General features: G+C 55.8%; 2 protein-coding genes across 2 annotated transcripts in view; both read left to right on the top strand.

Annotated features, from left to right (window-relative positions):
* The window catches only part of CBLC (Cbl proto-oncogene C), a 17,015-nt gene extending 13,538 nt beyond the window's left edge, over positions 1–3,477 (top strand). The window contains exons 9-11 of the mRNA XM_032262848.1: positions 2,984–3,099; positions 3,139–3,294; positions 3,394–3,477. Coding sequence (XP_032118739.1) covers positions 2,984–3,099; positions 3,139–3,289 — 267 coding nt within the window. The 3' untranslated portion in view covers positions 3,290–3,294; positions 3,394–3,477. The remainder of the gene's footprint in view (positions 1–2,983; positions 3,100–3,138; positions 3,295–3,393) is intronic.
* A 6,228-nt stretch (positions 3,478–9,705) lies between these two features.
* The window catches only part of BCAM (basal cell adhesion molecule (Lutheran blood group)), a 12,605-nt gene continuing 4,069 nt past the window's right edge, over positions 9,706–18,241 (top strand). Inside the window, exons 1-8 of the mRNA XM_032262697.1 lie at positions 9,706–9,842; positions 11,668–11,789; positions 12,601–12,835; positions 12,922–12,992; positions 13,651–13,747; positions 13,833–14,015; positions 14,548–14,684; positions 14,997–15,153. Coding sequence (XP_032118588.1) covers positions 9,770–9,842; positions 11,668–11,789; positions 12,601–12,835; positions 12,922–12,992; positions 13,651–13,747; positions 13,833–14,015; positions 14,548–14,684; positions 14,997–15,153 — 1,075 coding nt within the window. The 5' untranslated portion in view covers positions 9,706–9,769. The remainder of the gene's footprint in view (positions 9,843–11,667; positions 11,790–12,600; positions 12,836–12,921; positions 12,993–13,650; positions 13,748–13,832; positions 14,016–14,547; positions 14,685–14,996; positions 15,154–18,241) is intronic.

Below are 18,241 nucleotides of genomic sequence, written 5' to 3'. Positions count from 1 at the left end.
CTCTCATTCTTCAGAACATACCACGGAAGAGACAGCCTTGGGTTTGCTGCTTCTCAGCAAGGCAACTGTCATCACTTTTTTTTTTCTGTTTTGAGATGGAGTTTTGCTCTTGTCACCCAGGCTGGAGTGCAGGAGTAACATGATCCTGGCTCACTGCAACCTCCGCCTCCCGGGTTCAAGCGATTCTTGTGCCTCAGCCTCCCAAGTAGCTGGGACGACAGGTGCCTACCATCACACCAGGCTAATTTTTGTATTTTTAGTAGAGACGGGGCTTCACCGTGTTGGCCAGGGTGGTCTCACACTCTTGACCTCAGGTGATCCACCCGCCTTGGCCTCCCAAAGTGCTGGGATTACAGGTGTGAGCCACCGCACCCGGCCTGTCGTAACTTTTGCTAGGTACCAGGCACTGCTTTTTTCTTTTTTTTTAAATGGGGCCTCTGTCACCCAGGCTGGAGTGCAGTGGTGCAGTCACAGCTCACTATGGCCTCAATCTCCTAGGCTCAAGTGATCCTCCCTTCTTAGCCCCCAGAGTAGGTGGGACCACAGGTGCACATCACCACACCTGGCTCATTTTTAAATTGTTTTTCAGAGATGGGGGTGGAGCTGCTGTGGACACTGGATGTGGTGGGACTGTGTCAGTGGGCAGTGTCACTGTGGTTGTGATCTGTGTATGGTGCTGTGTCCACTGGGCTTGCTCTCTGCACACTGCTTTCTCCATCTGAGAAACCTACCTTTCGGATTCAACACTGCCATTGAGCTGCATCTCCTCACCCCACTGACCACTGGGGATCTCTCTGGCCCTCAGGGTATCCATGGGGATAACGGGGACCAGCCTGGCACAAGCCCCACGGGCTGGTTTTTGTTTTCTTTTGAGACAGAGTCTTGCTCTGTCGCCAGGCTGGAGTGCAATGGCACGATCTCAGCTCACAGCAACCTCTGACTCCCGGGTTCAAGCAGTTCTGCCTCAGCCTCACGAGTAGCTGGGACTACAGGCACAGGCCCCCACACTCAGCTAATTTTTGTATTTTTAGTTGAGATGGGTTTTCACCATGTTGGCCAGGGTGGTCTTGATCTCTTGACCTCATGATCTGCCCACCTCAGCCTCCCAAATTGCTGGGATTATAGGCGTGAGCCACTCAGCCCGGCCTTTTTAAAGTTTTTGATTTAATTAGAGACAGAGTTTCACTGTGTTGCCCAAGTTAGTCTGTAACTCCTGGCCTAAGTGGTCCTCCTGCCTCAGCCTCCCAAAGTGCTGGGATTACTGGTATTAGCCGCTTCGTCTACCCTCTCCATGAGTTTTGATGAGGCCAGCGAGATCAGTCATCTGTAACCTGGGTCATATCCCTCACGTCTCAGAAATCCCCACTGGCGGCCGGGCGCGGTGGTTCACACCTGTAATCTCCGCACTTTGGGAGGCTGAGGTGGATAGATCGCTTTAGGTGAGGAGTTCAAGACCACAGCCAACATAGTGAAACCCCATTTCTACTAAAAAATACAAAAATTAGCTGGGTGTGGTGGCCAGCGCCCGTAATCCCAGCTACTCGGGCGACTGAGGCAGGAGAATCACTTGAACCCAGGAGCTGAAAGCTGCAGTGAGCCAAGATGGTGCCACTGCACTCAGGCTGGGTGACGCAGCAAAAACTCCATCTCAAAAAAAGACAAAGGAGGAAACTCCTACTGCCTCCCCAGGGCTCCAAGAACTCAAGCCAGAGTCCTCTTGACTCTCTAAAGACCTGGGACTGGAGACGTGACCTCCTTCCCCACCTCTTGACCTCCCCCACTCCACCTCCTTTCCAGCAGCACTGGACGCTCGCTGCCCTTCCAGCTAGTCAGCCGGCCCCACCCACTGGGAGCCTCTGGCTCCTTCTTGCACTCAGGCATCAGCTGGGTCATCCCATCTCCAAGAGGCTTCCCTGCATCTTCCTCTCTCCCAGGCGCTCTGCAGGACATGGAACACGCTCTGAGGCATTGCCTTCTTCAGGAGCTGATCAGTCACTGCAAGGCTCAGGCTCAGTAGAGCATCAGCTCCGCCAGGACAAAGATAGTTTCTCATCTTATTCATGGCTGTCTTCTCAGAGCTGAGAACAGGGCCTTGGCCTGGAGCAGTGGCTCCTGCCTGTAATCCCAGCACTTTGGGAGGCTGAGGTGGGAAGATGGTTTGAGGCCAGGAGGTCAGAGCTGCACTGAGCTGTGTCGCATCGCTGCATTTCAGCCTAGGCAACAGAGTGAGACTTTGTTTTCGTTTTTTGGTTTTTGGTTTTTTTGAGACGGAGTCTCGCTCTGTTGCCCAGGCTGAGTGCAGTGGCATGATCTCAGCTCACTGCAACCTCTGCCTCCTGGGTTCAAGCGATTCTCCTGCCTCAGCCTCCCAAGTAGCTGGGACTACAGGTGCATGCCTCCACGGCTGGCTAATTTTGTATTGTTAGTAGAGACTGGTTTTTCACCATGTTGACCAGGCTGGTCTCAAACTCCTGACCTCAGATGATCCGCCCACCTCGGCCTCCCAAAGTGTTGGGATTACAGATGTGAGCCACGGTGACTGGCGCCTGTTTTTTTTTGTTTGTTTGTTTTTGTTTTTAAAAAGAAGGAAAGAAGAGAAGGAGGAAGGGAGGGAGGAAGAGAGACGGAGAGAGAGAAAAAAAAAAGAATGAAAAAGAGGAAAGAAAAAGGAAAAGAAAGGAAGGAAGGAAAGGAAGGAAGGGGACAGGGAAGGGGAAAGGGAGAGAAGGCCCGTCCTATTGGAGAGGCTCGGGGCGTGTGTGGGGCGCAGGAGTGAGCAGAAGGGATGGACACATGGATGGACAGGTGAACAGACAAACTTCTTCCTACACAAGTTAGAGGCGAGAGGGAAAAGGCAGCATGGGCTGGGGACAAGGCCGGGGGTCCGGTCATGTGTCCCCCTGTCCAGGTCCTCTGAAATGACGTCCCCAGGCCCCAGGCTGCAGCTAGCGGGACCTTTCTTCATCTTCTCCCCTCCCCCCAGGCACCTGTGGCCTTCCCCAGACTTCGGGCCCCTCTTCCCTTGCCAAGAATTAAGACTGTGGCCTCAGCCCCACCAGAAGCCACCTCCAGCCCCCAGGCCAGGGAAGGGGCTACAGAGTAAGTGGAGGGCCTGGAAGGGTGCTCTGGGACTCCCAGGTCCCAGATAAAGGGGACAGGGAAGAGGAGAAGCAGGAAAGGCTGGATGCCGAGACTCAACCACCCTCTCAAATGCTCTCCATTGCAGAAACTTCTAAAGGGGAACTCCCCTCCAGCTGCCCTGGGAGCCCAGGACCCTGCCCCCGCCTGAGGCAGGTGAGTCCACTCTCCTAACCCTCCCTGGCCCACTCCCCCTCCTCCACCTCCTCCACCTGCAAGTGCCCTAATCTAACCCACTCCTCTCTCCGCCTGCAGGGCCCTGAGATGTGCTGCTAACGGGAACCCCAGGGTCTGGAAGGGGGTGGTGAATAGGAAATAAACTGCCAAGCCTGCTCTGTCCTCCAGGGTGCAAAGAGTGCAGTGGCCAGCAGGGGGTAGCACAGAGCAGCAGGCACTGGGAAACGGCAGTCCCCAGGGCCTGGTCCCCACCTGACCCACAGGAGTCCAGACCCCAGCCCTTCCTCCCTCAGACCCAGGAGTCCAGGCCCCCAGCCCCTCCTCCCTCAGACCCAGGAGTCCAGACCCCAGCCCCTCCTCCCTCAGACCCAGGAGTCCAGGCCCCAGCCCCTCCTCCCTCAGACCCAGGAGTCCAGGCCCCAGTCCCTCCACCCTCAGACCCAGGAGTCCAGGCCCCCAGCCCCCTCCACCCTCCGATCTTCTAATGAAATCTGGGATCCGGCACAGTGCTCACACTTGTAATTCCAAGGCTTTGGGAGGCCAAAAGGGAAAGACTGAGCCTGGGAAGCCAACGTTGCAAGGAGCTGTGATCACACCACAGCACTCCAGCCTGGGCGACAGGCCGAGACCCTGTCTTTAAAGAAAAAAGAGGAGAAAAAGGAAACTGGGCCCCCAGGCTTCTCTGTGATACCCAGAAGTCCTGCTCTCAGGATTTGGGAGTCTAGAATCCCAAGTTCTCAGAGAATCAGGCATCCAACCTTCCCCCTCCATCACAGGAAAAAAAATCATCCCTAGACCCAGCCCCAGACATCCAGGTTAAGTCTCTGGTGAAAATGCCCACACATTTTCCTGATGGCCATCTACCCTGCCCTGCCACGCTCTGCTCTTACCCCTCTCTCTGTCCTTCCTTCCTCTCTGACATCTTTCTCCCAGAATAACTGGTAATTTCCAGTCTAACTCTTGCTGAGGAAGAAGAGATACCACCTCATGACTCATCTTGGAGTGACCGAAGCCTCCCTCCACCTTGTTTAAAATGCTGGTCAGGAAGCCTCGATCACTGTCCCACTAGGGCTCACCTTCCAGTAGAGAGAAGAGACCTGTACCTAGATAGTGATGACCCAGAGTGAGCACGACTGGGGTAGGGAATCCCAGGGGGTTGTAGGAACCTAGCGGGGGCAGCTGAGTCAGCCTGGGAGGTCAGAGAGTGCTTCCAGGAAGAGGCAGTGTCTGAGTGGAGACTTCAAAGATGATGAAGTCAGATGTGGTGGCTCATGGCTGTAATCCCAGCACTTCGGAAGGTTGAGGCAGGCGGGTCACTTGAGCTCAGAAGTTTGAGACCAGCCTGAGCAGCATGATGAAACTCCACCTCTACAAAAAATTTTGGAAAAATTAGCCAGGCATGGTGGCACATATCTGTAAGTCCTAGCTACTCAGGAGGCTAAGGTGGGAGGATGGCTTGAGCCCGGGAGGTCAAGGCTGCAGTGAGCTGAGATTACACCACTGCACTCCGGCCTGGGCAACAGAGCAAGACCCTGTCTCAAAAAGGAAAAGAAAATTTTTTGAATGATGAAAAATATTCCAACGGACCAAAGGCTTGAAAGAATGTATCACAGATTTAGTTCCGAGCAACAGACGCCACCTCAGGGGCAGAAAGGGAATTTATGGAGAGGATCTGGGGTCGCTCGCAAAATCCCAGGAGTGAACTGGGAATCAGGATTGGGAAGTGAGCAGGAAGAATCCTGGCTGCTGGCCAGTAGTGGTGCCACAGCCACAGTCACACCCAGAACCCGTCTGATGGGGTCATGCTAGTGATGACCACAGAACATTGTAGTTGTCTTGCTGCCTCTGCTGCGCCAGGAACAGGATGTGGCTGCTCTTCTCATTAGCTGTGGCCGGTAACAAATCACTTCACAACTTGGCCGCAAACAGCAGCAATCATTGCATTAGGTCTTACGGTTGCTGTGAGCCAGGATTTGGAGAAAGGCATGGCTGGTTCGTTCCGGCTCGGGATGCAAATGGTGCAATCAGTGATGCTTGAAGCAGGGTGGCTGCAGGTGCCGGACAGGTGGGCATCTCTTTGTGGTCTCAGGGCCTCCCCCACCATGTGGTCTCTGCACTGGTCAGCTTGGGCTTCCCCACAGCATGGCTGCCTCAAGGTAGTCAGACTGTTTATATGGCTGCTGAAGACCCAGGCAGAAGCTACTTGGCCTTTTCTAGCTCAGTTTGGGGATTCCACAACTTCTCTTCAGCTGAATTCTGTTGGTTACATGCAAGTCACCAAACTGCACAGATTTGAGAGAAGGGTGCCATGGACCCCACCTCTTGATGGAAAGAGTATCAGGCTCTGATTGTAGAAACACATGTGGGATGAAAGAGATTGTTGCAACGTGGTGAAACCCCATTCCTACCAAAAAACAAAACTAGGAGTGGTGGCACACACCTGTACTCACAGCTACTCAGGAGGCTGAGGTGAGAGGATCACTTGAGTCGTGGAGGACGAGGCTGCAGTGAACCACGATCATGCCATTGCACTCCAACCTAGGTGACAGACCAAGACCCTGTCTCAAAAAGGAAAAAAAAGATTGTTGTAGCCATCTTTGGAAAACAGAATCTGTCCCAGTTGCCATGCATGGCTGAAACAGATGGCCAATTCCTGATTCTTTTGCAATATTCAAAAGTGTGGAAGGGGCTGGGTGAAGTGGCTCATGCCTGTAATCCAACACTTTGGGAGGCTGAGGTGGGTGGATCACCTGAGGTCAGGGGTTTGAAACCAGCCTGGCCAACATGGAAAAACCCCACGTCTACTAAAAATACAACGTTAGTTGGGCGTGATGGTACATGCCTGTAACTCCAGCTACTTGGAAGGCTGAGGCAGGAGAATTGCTTGAACTTGGGAGGCCGAGATTGCAGTGAGCCAAGATCACGCCATTGCAGTCCAGCCTGGGCAACGAAAGTGAAACTCTGTCTCAGGAAAATGAAAAAGTAAGTCTGGCCAAGCGTGGTGGCTCACACCTGTAATCCCAGCACTTTGGGAAGCCGAGGCAGGAGGATCACTTGAGCCCAGTTTCAGAAGAGAAAGTCTTACAAGTTAAAATATATGAGGATGGCCAGGCGTGGTGGCTTATGCCTGTAATCCCAGCACTTTAGGAGGCCAAACTGGGCATATCATGAGATCAGGAGATCAAGACCAGACCATCCTAACACAATGAAACCCCGTCTGTACTAAAAATACAAAAAAATTAGCCAGGCGTGGTGGCACGTGCCTGTAATCCCAGCTACTTGGGAAGCTGAGGCAGGAGAATCACTTGAACCTGGGAGGCGGAGGTTGCAGTGAGCTAAGATCGTGCCATTGCACTCCAGCCTGGGCAACAGAGCAAGACTCCATCTCAAAAACAACAAAATACACACAGATACACACACACACACATACACACACATCTATACATGTGACAGAGTGGATGGAATGAGAATGTTATTGAATTCAGTCCACAAGTATTTACGCATCCCCTCCTCATGCCAAGCACTGTTCTAGACACTGGAGATGCAGCGGTGGACAAAAGCAAGTTCCTGTTCTTTTGCAAATTCTGGACAAGGTAAACAAAAAATAACCAAACATAATTTATCTGGCAGCAATAGATGCTATCAAGGAAAATGCAAGCTAAGAGAAATAAGGAGTGGCTGGGATAAAAGGAGTTGCTATTTGATTTGATTTGATTTTGTCTGAGACAGGGTTTTACTCTTTCACCTAGGCTGGAGTGCAATGGTGCGATCACAGCTCACTGCAGCCCTGACCTTCCAGGCTCCAGTGATGGATCCTCACGCCTCAGCCTCCCATTTAGCTGGGACTACAGGCATGCACCACCACACCCAGTTAATTTTTGTATTTTTTGTAGAGACAGCATTCCGCTATGTTGCCCAGGCTGGTCTCAAACTCCCAAGCTCACATGATCCTCCCGCCTCAGGCTCCCAAATTGCTGGGATTACAGACGTGAGCCCCTGAGCCTGGCCTGGACCTCAGCTTTTACCCTGAGTGAGACAGAAGTCCTGGGAGGACCCTGGGGCAGAAGAGTGACATGAATTGACTCACATTCAACAGGGATCCCTCAGGCTGTTTTGTGAGACTAAATTACAGGGGACAAACGCAGATGATGTTACGAGACTGGTTTCTGCAAGTCTGCAAGGGGCCACGGCTGCTGTTTGATGTTTCTGACTTTTCTCCTTCATACATGAGCCGCAGAGTTGTCCTTCCTCACCTAGAGCCTCAGCTGGCTAGGTTTTTTTTTTTTTTTTTTTTTTTTTGAGACGGAGTTTCACTCTTATTTCCCAGGCTGGAGTGCAATGGCGCGATCTCGGCTCACTGCAACCTCCATCTCCTGGGTTCAAGTGATTTGCCTGCCTCAGCCTCCTGAGTAGCTGGGATTACAGGCATGCGCCACCATGCCCGGCTAATTCTGTATTTTTACTAGAGACACGGTTTCACCGTGTTGGTCAGGCTGGTCTCGAACTCCTAAACTCAAATGATCCCACTGGCTCGGCCTCCCAAAGTGCTGGGATTACAGGTGTGAGCCACCTCCGCACCTGGTCTCAGTCTATGGTATTAATAGCATCATTTCCAAACTGAAATATCCAGTATCTGGGTCCACATTTCAGCTGCGTGACTTTGGGCATGGTACTTAACCCTTCTAGGCTTCAGCTGTTTTGTAAAATGGGAACAAAATACCCATGAGTTCGTTTGTGTTGTGTATCCTGGGATGCTCCAGTTTGGGTGGAATCTGCACGTGAGCTTGTGTGCCTTGCAAACCTTCCCTGAGCGCCTGCACTGCGCCTGGTCTTGTGCTGGGCGGGGTGCCCAGGGGAGGAGCCCTTAGCTCACCACAGTGATCAAGACATCCCTAGCCCTGCCCTCATAGGCTCACAGTCCACTGAGGGGGACAACCCATCCCCAGCCAGGGACTCCCCAGAGTGTACAGGGCTGAGGTGGGGGAGCTCAAAGGGGGAAACTGACCCAGCCAGGGAAGGCAGACGGGGCTTCCTGGAGGAGGGGATGGTACAGCTAATCCTAAACAGTCATCTGTTCCAGTGTAACAGTTGCTGTCTCGGATGGACTCAGTGGCTTATGCCTGTAATCCCAACACTTTGGAAGGCAAGAGGAGAGTTGGAGACCAGCCTGAGCAACATAGTAATACCCTGTTTCTATGACGAAAAACTACAAAAATTAGCTAGGTGTGGTAGCACACACCTGTAGTCCCAGCTACTTGGGAGGCTGAAGTGGAAGGATTGATTGAGCCCAGGAGGTGGAGTTTTCAGTGAGCTATGATTGCGCCACTGCACTCCAGCCTCAGTGACAGAGCAAGACCCTCTCTAAAAACAAAAAACAAAAGCATTGCTCTCCCGTGTGGCCAATGGATAAAGCAACCTTGACCAGTCTAGTAACTCCCAGGTTCACCTGTAATCCAAGCCTTCTCTGTGTTTTCTGAACAGGCAAAGCCCCCTCATCCCCCCTTCCGACCACTGGCCCTGGCTAGCTTCTTTCAGGTAACTAGTGACATCTAGTGGGGGATTTTGTCCGAGTCTGACCTGGCCTGTAGGGGCCTCGTGCGGTCGGACCTGTGACCCCACCCTTCCTTGCCGCTGCTGGACTCCTCCCCCTCCCCGCAGGTGCCCTGGCCTCCTCCCGAACCTCCTCACCTGCTCCCGCCAGCCCGACTCCTCCCCTCCCCACGAGGTTTCGAGGGAGTCGAGCCGAGAGCGGGAAGGAGAAAGGGAGGGTGGCATTCCTGGGATTCTCTGGATTGGGGGACGAGTGGGCGGGCCTTCCATGGGTGAGCACCCCGCACCCCACCCCCAGCCGCATCATCAAAGTGGCCTAGGAGGAACTGGATTTGAAGACCGTTGGAGTTAAGAGGTTAAACGGGTTGATTCCAGGCGACTGGGCAGACGAGGAAAGCCGCCCAGAGCGCTGACCACAGGGGAAAACATACTGGGAGCAGCTGCTGGGGGCCACTGGTTAGACTGGGAGAGGCCAGTGCAGGCCACCGGTTGCAGTGGGGTCTGCTGGCTAAAATCGACAATGCCAGCCTAGGCTGCTGGTCCCAGTGGGGACGAGTCCCCAAGTCAGACTAACCGGGAGAGGGTCCGCGATTGCCTGGGGAGACCGTAGCCCGGGTCACTGGCTACATGGGTCGATCAGGACCCCCGCTGCGGGCGCTGGTCAGTTACCCGGGACAGCCCTGGGCTTGGGGGCGGAGGGAGCCCCGAGCCTGGCCCCGTGCACTGGGAGGTCCGCTCCGGGCAGTGGGAGGTCCTGGCCCCGCGCCCGGGCACGGGGGGACGAGGGGGGCCTGGCGGGCGGGGCGGGGCGGGGCGGGGCTGCCGGGGGCGGGGCCTCTGGCTCCCAGCCCCGCAGCGGCCGAGCTGCAGCCGGGACTCAGTCGCCGCCGCCGCCGCCGTGAACATGGAGCCCCCGGACGCACCGGCCTGGGCGTGCGGGGCGCTGTTGCTCGCAGTCCTGCTGGCGGCGCACCCAGGTATGGTTCAGTCTGAGAGCAAGGTGGGACTGGGGGGAGGCCCCTGGAGACCCCAGGAAAGCAAGGAGAAGGGGCTTTACGCTGACTCCAGGAAGCAAAATGTGGGGACCCCAAGGAGGAGGGATACGGGAGTGTTGGAAGGTTTGCCTTCCAGTGAGAGATCTGGGCACGGCCAGGCGGGAGAACCGGGGATACCCAGGCGGTGGGTCAGAGACAACCAGAGAAGCCAGCCCCCTTCCCACTCGGCACCCTGGAATCCGGGTTCCACCTGCCTCCTCCCTCAGGCCCTGGAATCTGGGCCCCCAGCCTCTCTTTCCTCAGACCCAGGAGTCCAGGCCTCCAGCGGCTAGAATGGCTTCCCCCACGGCACAGAGAATCAAAATCCTAGGCCTTCCTCCCTCAAAGGTCCTCAAGTTTTGAGAGGGCCTGGGACCCTTTAGAGAATCGAGGACCACGTGTCCCAGCACCAGCGATCCATACATACTTAGGAATTCCCAGAGTCCAGTATAAAGAACCCGCCTCCCTCAGGAAGGGGCTGGAGCACCAGCCCCAGGCAGTGACAGTGGAACAAAATGTTTCCAAGTGACAGGCCCCCTTCCTGGGGCCTCAGCTATTCACACACCTGCGTGGGGACAGACAGAGAGGAAGCCCTGGTGCGGGGCCAGGGACAGAGGGACAGAGAAATGCCGGACTGGGAAAGAGAGAGGAAATCTCTGCCTGCACTTGCTGTCTGCGCCTCAGACTCAGCCCTAGGCACCCGCCTGGCCCCTTTCACCCCTCCCTGGGGACTGGCTGGGGCCAGAGGTGAGTGCCTGGGAATCCAGGACCCTGGCACATTCACGGTCAACAGTGGGTCCCCAGGGGCAGGGCTGGGCCAGACTGAGCGGGGAAGGGAAGGGAGGTTCTAAGAACAGAACTGATACCAGGATGCCAGCCCAGAGGGTGAGAGAGGGTGGGGTTTTTCTACAAGAACGACTCCATCAGGCACCAGCCTCCTCTCCCTCTGCTCCCAGGAGTCCAGGCACCCCAGTTCCCAAGATCCTGGGCCTCAACATTATCCTGTTGCAAAATGACTCACCTTATCCGATTTGCTGTTGTATCAAATGGAGAGGGGGGCCAAGAGGCGGTGGGGGGCTCTGGCTCCAGGCCGGGCAGGTCTCAGCCAGCCTGTCCCTCCCACATTCCTGAAACCTGCCCAGCCCTGTCCCCCCTCACCACCCCCACACACCCATCCCGCCTAAGCTCCAGGCCCAGCTGCAGCCCACACCCCAGCCCCCCACTCATGAGAGGGCAGAAGAAACCTGGGAGCTGAGAGGTGCAGGTGCAGAGAGAGACAGAGACAGGGACAGAGATGGAGACCCAAAAGGAGAGACACACGCAGAGGTGGAGACTAGGATGGAGAGAGACATTTAACCAGCATCACAGAGATGGCCCTGCCCAGGGTGCTGGAGGCGAATGGCTGTGCCAGGCCTGGTCCTGCCCTGGGGAGGGGCAGCAAGGGCAGGTGCAGGATTACCCCACGAGTGTTCCTCGGAGGCTGCAAGGCCCTGTGCAGCCCAGAAGGAGCCCTGGGCTCTGTAAGTGCAGAGAGAGATGCGTCTGAGACCAGAGATGCAGAAGGGATGCAGGCGAGATGACCTCAGGAATGAGGGCTGGGGGCCTGGACTCCTGGGTCTGAGGGAGGAGGGGCTGGGGACCCGGACTCCTGGGTCTGAGGGAGGAGGTGCTGGGGGCCTGGACACCTGGGTCCCGGGGTAGAAGGAACCCTGTCTGGAGGGCTCCTCCTCTTGGTTTGGGGGACAATGGCTCAGTTGCCCTCTTGCAGATGCCCAGGCGGAGGTGCACCTGTCTGTGCCTCCATTGGTGGAGGTGATGCGGGGAGAGCCCGTCACCCTGGACTGCACCCCTACGGGAACCCACGACCATTATGTGCTGGAATGGTTCCTTGTGAGTGCTTGGGGCTGGGGTCGGGGGAGGCGGAGGGGGCTGGAGTCAGGACACAGCAGGGCCGAACAGGGTCATTCTCTCATCAGTGCCTATGGCCTGTAGAGATCCACCAAGCCACACTCTGTGTTACAGGTGGGGTTGCTGAGTCCCACCGAGGGGAAGGAATCTGTAGGGTGCCCCGTGTTTGAGCGCGGCTGAGTCTAGAATGACGTGGTCGTGCTGTGGACTGCGGGCTCCTGAGAGAGAGAACAATCAGAGAGAGACAGACACCAAGAAAGCAGGAGAGGCCAGGCGTAGTGATTACCGCCTGTAATCCCAGCACTTTGGGAGGCCCAGGCAGGCAGATCACCGGAGGTCGGGAGTTCAAGACCAGCCTGACCAATATGATGAAACACCATCTCTATAAAAATATAAAAATTAGCCGGATGTGGTGGCGGATGCCTGTAATCCCAGCTACTTGGGTGGCTGAGGCAGGAAAATCACTTGAACCCAGGAGGCAGAGGTTGCAGTGAGCCAAGATTGCGCCACTGCGCTCCAGCCTGGGCAACAGAGGGAGACTCCATCTCAAAAGATAAAAAGCAGGGGACTAGGGGGATCAGGGAGGACTAAAGAGAGAAAATGAGGGACAGGTGGGAGAGGGAGAGACAGGAGGAGGGATGGGGCCGGCTGAGACGGAGAATAGGAGGCCGGGGCAGGAGGAGGTGGGGAGGGACAGAGGGACCAGAGAGAGCCATAATGAGAGGAAAAGAGGCAGAGCCTGGAGCCACAGAGAGAGAAGCTGAGGATCGCCCCCTCGCGTGCGCGCCCGCAGACTGACCGCTCAGGAGCTCGCCCCCGCCTGGCCTCCGCGGAGATGCAGGGCCGGGGCTCGGAGCTCCAGGTCACAGTGCACGACAGCAGGGGCCGCAGTCCCCCATACCAGCTGGACCCCTGGGGGCGCCTGGTGCTGGCTGAGGCCCAGGTCGGCGACGAGCGAGACTACATGTGCGTGGTGAGGGCAGGGGCGGCGGGCACTGCCGAAGCCACCGCGCGGCTCAGCGTGTTTGGTGAGTGTCCTCGGGCATCCCCCAAAGGGGGGCAGGCAGGGAGAGGCACAGGGCAGGGGCTCCTGATACGAACGTCTTTTTCACAGCAAAGCCAGAGGCCACCGAGGTCTCCCCCAACAGAGGGACACTGTCTGTGATGGAGGATTCTGCCCAGGAGGTATCTCTGGAGGGACCTTGGTTACAGGATTCTGGAGGAGGCGGGGACAAAGGCCTGGAGTCCTGGGCCTGAGGGAGGAGGGGCTGGGGACCCCTGGGTAATAAAGGAGGAGGCGTGGTGGCTCACGCCTGTAATCCCAGCATTTTGGGAGGCAGAGGAGGGCCTCAGAGGATCTCCTGAGGTCAGGAGTTCTGGACCAGCCTGGCCAACATAATGAAACCTGTCTCTACTAAAGAGAAGAAAATTAGCCGGATGTGGTGGTGCACAACTATAATCCCAGCTACTCTGGAGGCTGAGGCATGAGAATCACATGAACCTGGGAGGCAAAGGCTGCAATGAGCTGAGATCATGCCACTGCACTCCAGCCTGGGCCACAAAGCGAGACTCTGTCCCCCACCCCCAACAAAAAAAAAAAAAGAAAGGAGGGGCAGAGGGGGAAGACGCTTATGTCCTGGGAAGGAGAGAGCTGGGGGACCTGGAATCCTTGGTCTTCAGTCTGAGGAGTCGGGGACTAGGAATTCAGACTCGGGGGTCCTGGGAGAGTCGGGAGTGAGGAGCACAGCTCCTGAGTCTCAGTAGGGAGAACTCCTGAGGGAGCAGGAGCCCCGACTTCAGAGCCCCAGCTCCGAGCCCAGGGCCACGCCTGTGTCTGCCTCAGATCGCCACCTGCCATAGCAGGAATGGGAACCCGGCCCCCAAGATCACGTGGTATCGCAACGGGCAGCCCCTGGCAGTGCCCGTGGAGATGAACCCAGGTGAGCGGCGCGGGAGCTTAGTGGGGTGTGGGCTGGGGTGGGCGGTGGGGCCTGGCTGAGCGACACCTCCCCCTGTCTGTCCCAGAGGGTTACATGACCAGCCGCACCGTCAAGGAGGCCTCCGGCCTGTTGTCCCTCATGAGCACCCTCTACCTGCGGCTCCGCAAGGCCGACCGAGACGCCACCTTCCACTGTGCTGCTCACTACAGCCTGCCCGAGGGCCACCATGGCCGCCTGGACAGCCGCACCTTCCAGCTCACCTTACACTGTGAGTCTGTGCTGGCCTCTGACCTCTGATCTTAGGGTGCACACCTCACTGAGGCCTGACCCTCCAGCCGGTGGCCTCACACTCCCCTCTGGCCCTCCACCTCCCTACTTCATGCCAAAAAAATGTGCTAGTGCTGGCCACTGACCTCTGGCCTCTACAAGCCCCATCCTGACCTCTGACCTCTGACCTCTAACCTCCACTGAGCACCCTGGCCTCCATGGAGTTTATGACTAAACGGTGCCTTCCACCCTCTCACCCTGAACTGGGGCCCCCTATGACAGCTGGCCCCACGTCTCACACTGGCCTGTTGCCCACAGGGACCTCTGACCCTGGACCTAGACTCCCAGTTTATTTCAACCTCTGAACTCTGGCACTTCATCTCTGAATAAGCATGACCCTGAGGCTTGAAACCTATGACCCTAACCTTGACCTGCCATAGCCCTCTCCTGGGATGCAGGGTTGACCCCTCACCTGTACTCTAACCTTGACCCTTCCCCTGATGATGATTCTCATCTCCTGGCCCTTCCCTTAGATCCCACGGAGCACGTGCAGTTCTGGGTGGGCAGCCCGTCCACCCCAGCGGGCTGGGTGCGCGAGGGTGACACTGTCCAGCTGCTCTGCCGGGGTGACGGCAGCCCCAGCCCGGAGTACACGCTTTTCCGCCTTCAGGTGACCCACCCAAGGGTCCCTCTGGGATCCACCCCCCAGCCCCTGACCTCTGTGACCTACTAACCTGCATAACTTCTAATGTGGGACCTGGGAGGCCCCTGGCTTAGGCAGCCACCTGATCTGGTGGTCCACAACCTCTGACCGACTGCTGATTTGAGAGAGTCAGGATTTAGCATGCAACCTGACCTGATGACCCCTGACCCCTGTTAGGGTCTGGGTTAGCATGTCCCTAACCTGATGGCTTCTGACCTAGCATAACCCTGCTGAACCAGGGTGGCTTCTGAGCCAGGTTCCTTGTCCCCCGTCTCCCAGGACAAGCAGGAGGAAGTGCTGAATGTGAATCTTGAGGGAAACTTGACGCTGGAGGGGGTGACCCGGGGCCAGAGTGGGACCTACGGCTGCAGAGTGGAAGACTACGACGCCGCGGAGGACGTGCAGCTCTCCAAGACGCTGGAGCTGCGCGTGGCCTGTGAGAGCCCCGGGGGAAGAGGAGGGCACGAGGGGTCCTGCCATCAGGGGCTCTGCGCCCTCCTGTCCACAGCCCTGAAATTGCTCCGTCATCTCACACACTCTGCCTTCAACCCTTTCACTGCATTTCTTTTTTTTTTTTTTTTTTTGAGACCGGGGTTTTCTCTTGTTACCCAGGCTGGAGTGCAATGGCTCGATTTCGGCTCACCGCAACCTCCGCCTCCTGGGTTCAGGCAATTCTCCTGCCTCAGCCTCCTGAGTAGCTGGGATTACAGGCACGTGCCACCATGCCCAGCTAATGTTTTGTAGTTTTAGTAGAGACGGGGTTTCACCATGTTGACCAGGATGGTCTCGATCTCTTGACCTCGTGATCCACCCGCCTCGGCCTCCCAAAGTGCTGGGATTACAGGCGTGAGCCACCGCGCCCGGCCTTCTTTTTCTTTTTTCTTTTTTTTTTTTTTTTTTTTGTTCAGATGAAGTCTCACTTTGTCCCCCATGGTTTCACCGTGTTAGTCAGGATGGTCTCAATCTCCTGACCTGGTGATCCGCCCACCTTGGCCTCCCAAAGTGCTGGGATTATAGGCATGAGCCCCGGAGCCCGGCCCCTACCGTCTATTTCTAACCAATCTCTTGACTCCCAGCTTCTAAGAGCACTTTTCAGTTCACTTGGATCCAAGCCGTGGGAAAAGGCTGGATGCTCCCTTCACATTCCTTGCCTGTCCCTTCCTGAGGCAGACCCTGCACCAGATACTGGGGATACACTGTGACCAAGACAGGCCAGTCCCTGCATTTCAGTGGGGGAGACGGTAAATGCTAACTGAGCCCTTTCAGTAACAATGGTGTATCCACAGGTGAGATCGCCAATAAGAGAGGGGGAAGGGATTATTGTAGGTGTTGGGTGTTGCAGTCGGCTTTCCCGGGAAGCAGATTCTGACTTGGATGTTTTCAGGCAGGCAGTTTATGGGAAGTACCCCAAGATCCATACCTCTTGGGTCTAGGGAGGTAAAGGAAGCAAGATTTGGCAGGACGAGAAGTTGGACTAAAGTTTAAAGGAGGCCTTGGGCAGGGCACAGTGGCTCATGCCTATAATCCCAGCACTTTGGGAGGCCGAGGCAGGAGGATTGCTTGAGCCCAGGAGTTCGAGGCCAGCCTGGGCAACATAAGGAGACTCTGTTTGTACAAAAAAAATTTAAAAATTATTCAACCTGAGGAAGCTGAAAAAAAAAAATTAAAATTTAGCCAGGCATAGTGGTGCGCACCTGCGGTCCCAGCTACCAGGAGGTCCGGGTGGGAGGATTGCTGGAGTCTGGAAGGTTGAGACTGCAGTGCGCCTAGATTGCGCCACTGCGCTCCAGCCTGAGCAACAGAGAAAGACCCCGTCTCAGGAAAAATAAAATAGGTCGGGCACAGGGGCTCAGGCCTGTAATCCCAACACTTTGGGAGGCCAAGGTGGGTGGATCACCTGAGGTCAGGAGTTCAAGACCAGCCTGCCCAACATGGTGAAACCCTGTCTCTACTAAAAAAAAAAAAAATAGCTAGGCATGGCAGCGGGTGCCTGTAATCCCAGCTACTCAAGAGCCTGAGGTAAGAGAATCGCTTGAACCCGGGAGATGGAGATTGCAGTGAGCCAAGATTGTGCCATTGCACTCCAGCCTGGGCAACAAGGGTGAAACTCCATCTCAAAAAAATAATAATAAAATAAATAAAGAAGGCCCCAGTCAGCCCCATAGGCACTTGGAATCCAGGATGGCCATTCACAGTTGTCCCCAGTTGGGGTGAGGGGCTGGGCCTTAATACCCGTACATGAGCCGCTCCTCAGAGGTGCGCTGGCCTTTGGCAAGAGGCTCTCAGCAGCTGAGGCAGTTCCCAGAGAGCGCTGACAGCTGCAGGCTGACAGCTGTCATCTTTCTCAGCAGCTGGCGGAATAAGTCCTTCCGTGCTGTAGGAAAGGTCTGGGTGTCCACAATAGGGGAGGTGGGGGAAGCCTCTGAGAAGAGACATTTGAGTGAGAAAACACAGTGGACTCAGAAGCACAGAGAGTGGCGAGCTGGCTCACACCTGTCATCCCAGCACTTTGGGACCCCAAGGCAGGTGGATCACCTGAGGTCGGGAGTTCAAGACCAGCCTGCCCAACATAGTGAAACCCCGTCTCTACTAAAAATACAAAAATTAGCCAGGCGTGGTGGTGGGCACCTGTAATCCCAGCTATCCAGGAGTGTGAGGCAGGAGAATTCCTTGATCTTGGGAGGCCGAGGTTGCAGTGAGCTGAGATCACGCCATTACACTCCAGCCTGGGTGACAGAACGAGACTCAGTCCCCCAAAAAGAAAAAGAAAAGAACTGCAGAGAGCTACAAGAAGAGCACTGCAGGCAGAGTGAGCAAGCAAGTGCAAAGGCCCTGAGGCAGGTCCAAGTTGGCCTACTCAAGAAAAACAGCAAGAGAACAAGGTAGCTGGCGCACAGGGAGAATGCAGGAGAGTGGGAGATGCTTCAAGAGGTGGGTGAGGGCCAGACCAGGCAGCATGCTGTAGGCACCCTAGAGACGTTTGGCCTGGATGCCAGGAGTACTGGGGAGCCACTGCAGGGTTTGATGCAGAGGGGAGGGCTGACCAACATGTGTTTCAAAGAGATCCCTCTGGCTGTTCGGTGGAGGATGGGTAGAGGGAGCAGCACCTAGTGAAGAGGTGGTTGGGATAGTCAAACCTGGGGCCAGAGATGGAAGAAAGTGAGAGGATCTGTCCTGGGAACAGACTAAATAAAGACTTGCTGAGGCCAGGAGCAGTGGCTTATGCCTGTGATCCCAGAGCTTTGGGAGGTCAAGGCGAGAGGATCACTGGAGGCCAGGAGTTTGAGACCAGCCTGACCAACATAGTAAGAACTTGTCTCTTTTTCTTTTTTTTTTTTTTTTTTTTTCCTGAGACGAAGTCTCGCTGTCGCCCAGGCTGGAGTGCAGTGGGCGATTTTGGCTCACTACAACCTCCGCCTCCTGGATCCAAGCAATTCTCCTGCCTCAGCCTCCAGAGTAGCTGGGACTGGAGGTGCAAACCACTATGCCTGGCTAATTATTTTTTTTTTTTTTTTTTTTTTTTT

Source organism: Sapajus apella, unplaced genomic scaffold (genome assembly GCF_009761245.1).
Source record: "Sapajus apella isolate SASKATOON/1434 unplaced genomic scaffold, GSC_monkey_1.0 scaffold130, whole genome shotgun sequence".
Lineage (NCBI taxonomy): Eukaryota > Metazoa > Chordata > Mammalia > Primates > Cebidae > Sapajus > Sapajus apella.
Note: the sequence above shows the minus strand (reverse complement) of the source record. Positions and strands in the feature narration are given on the sequence as shown.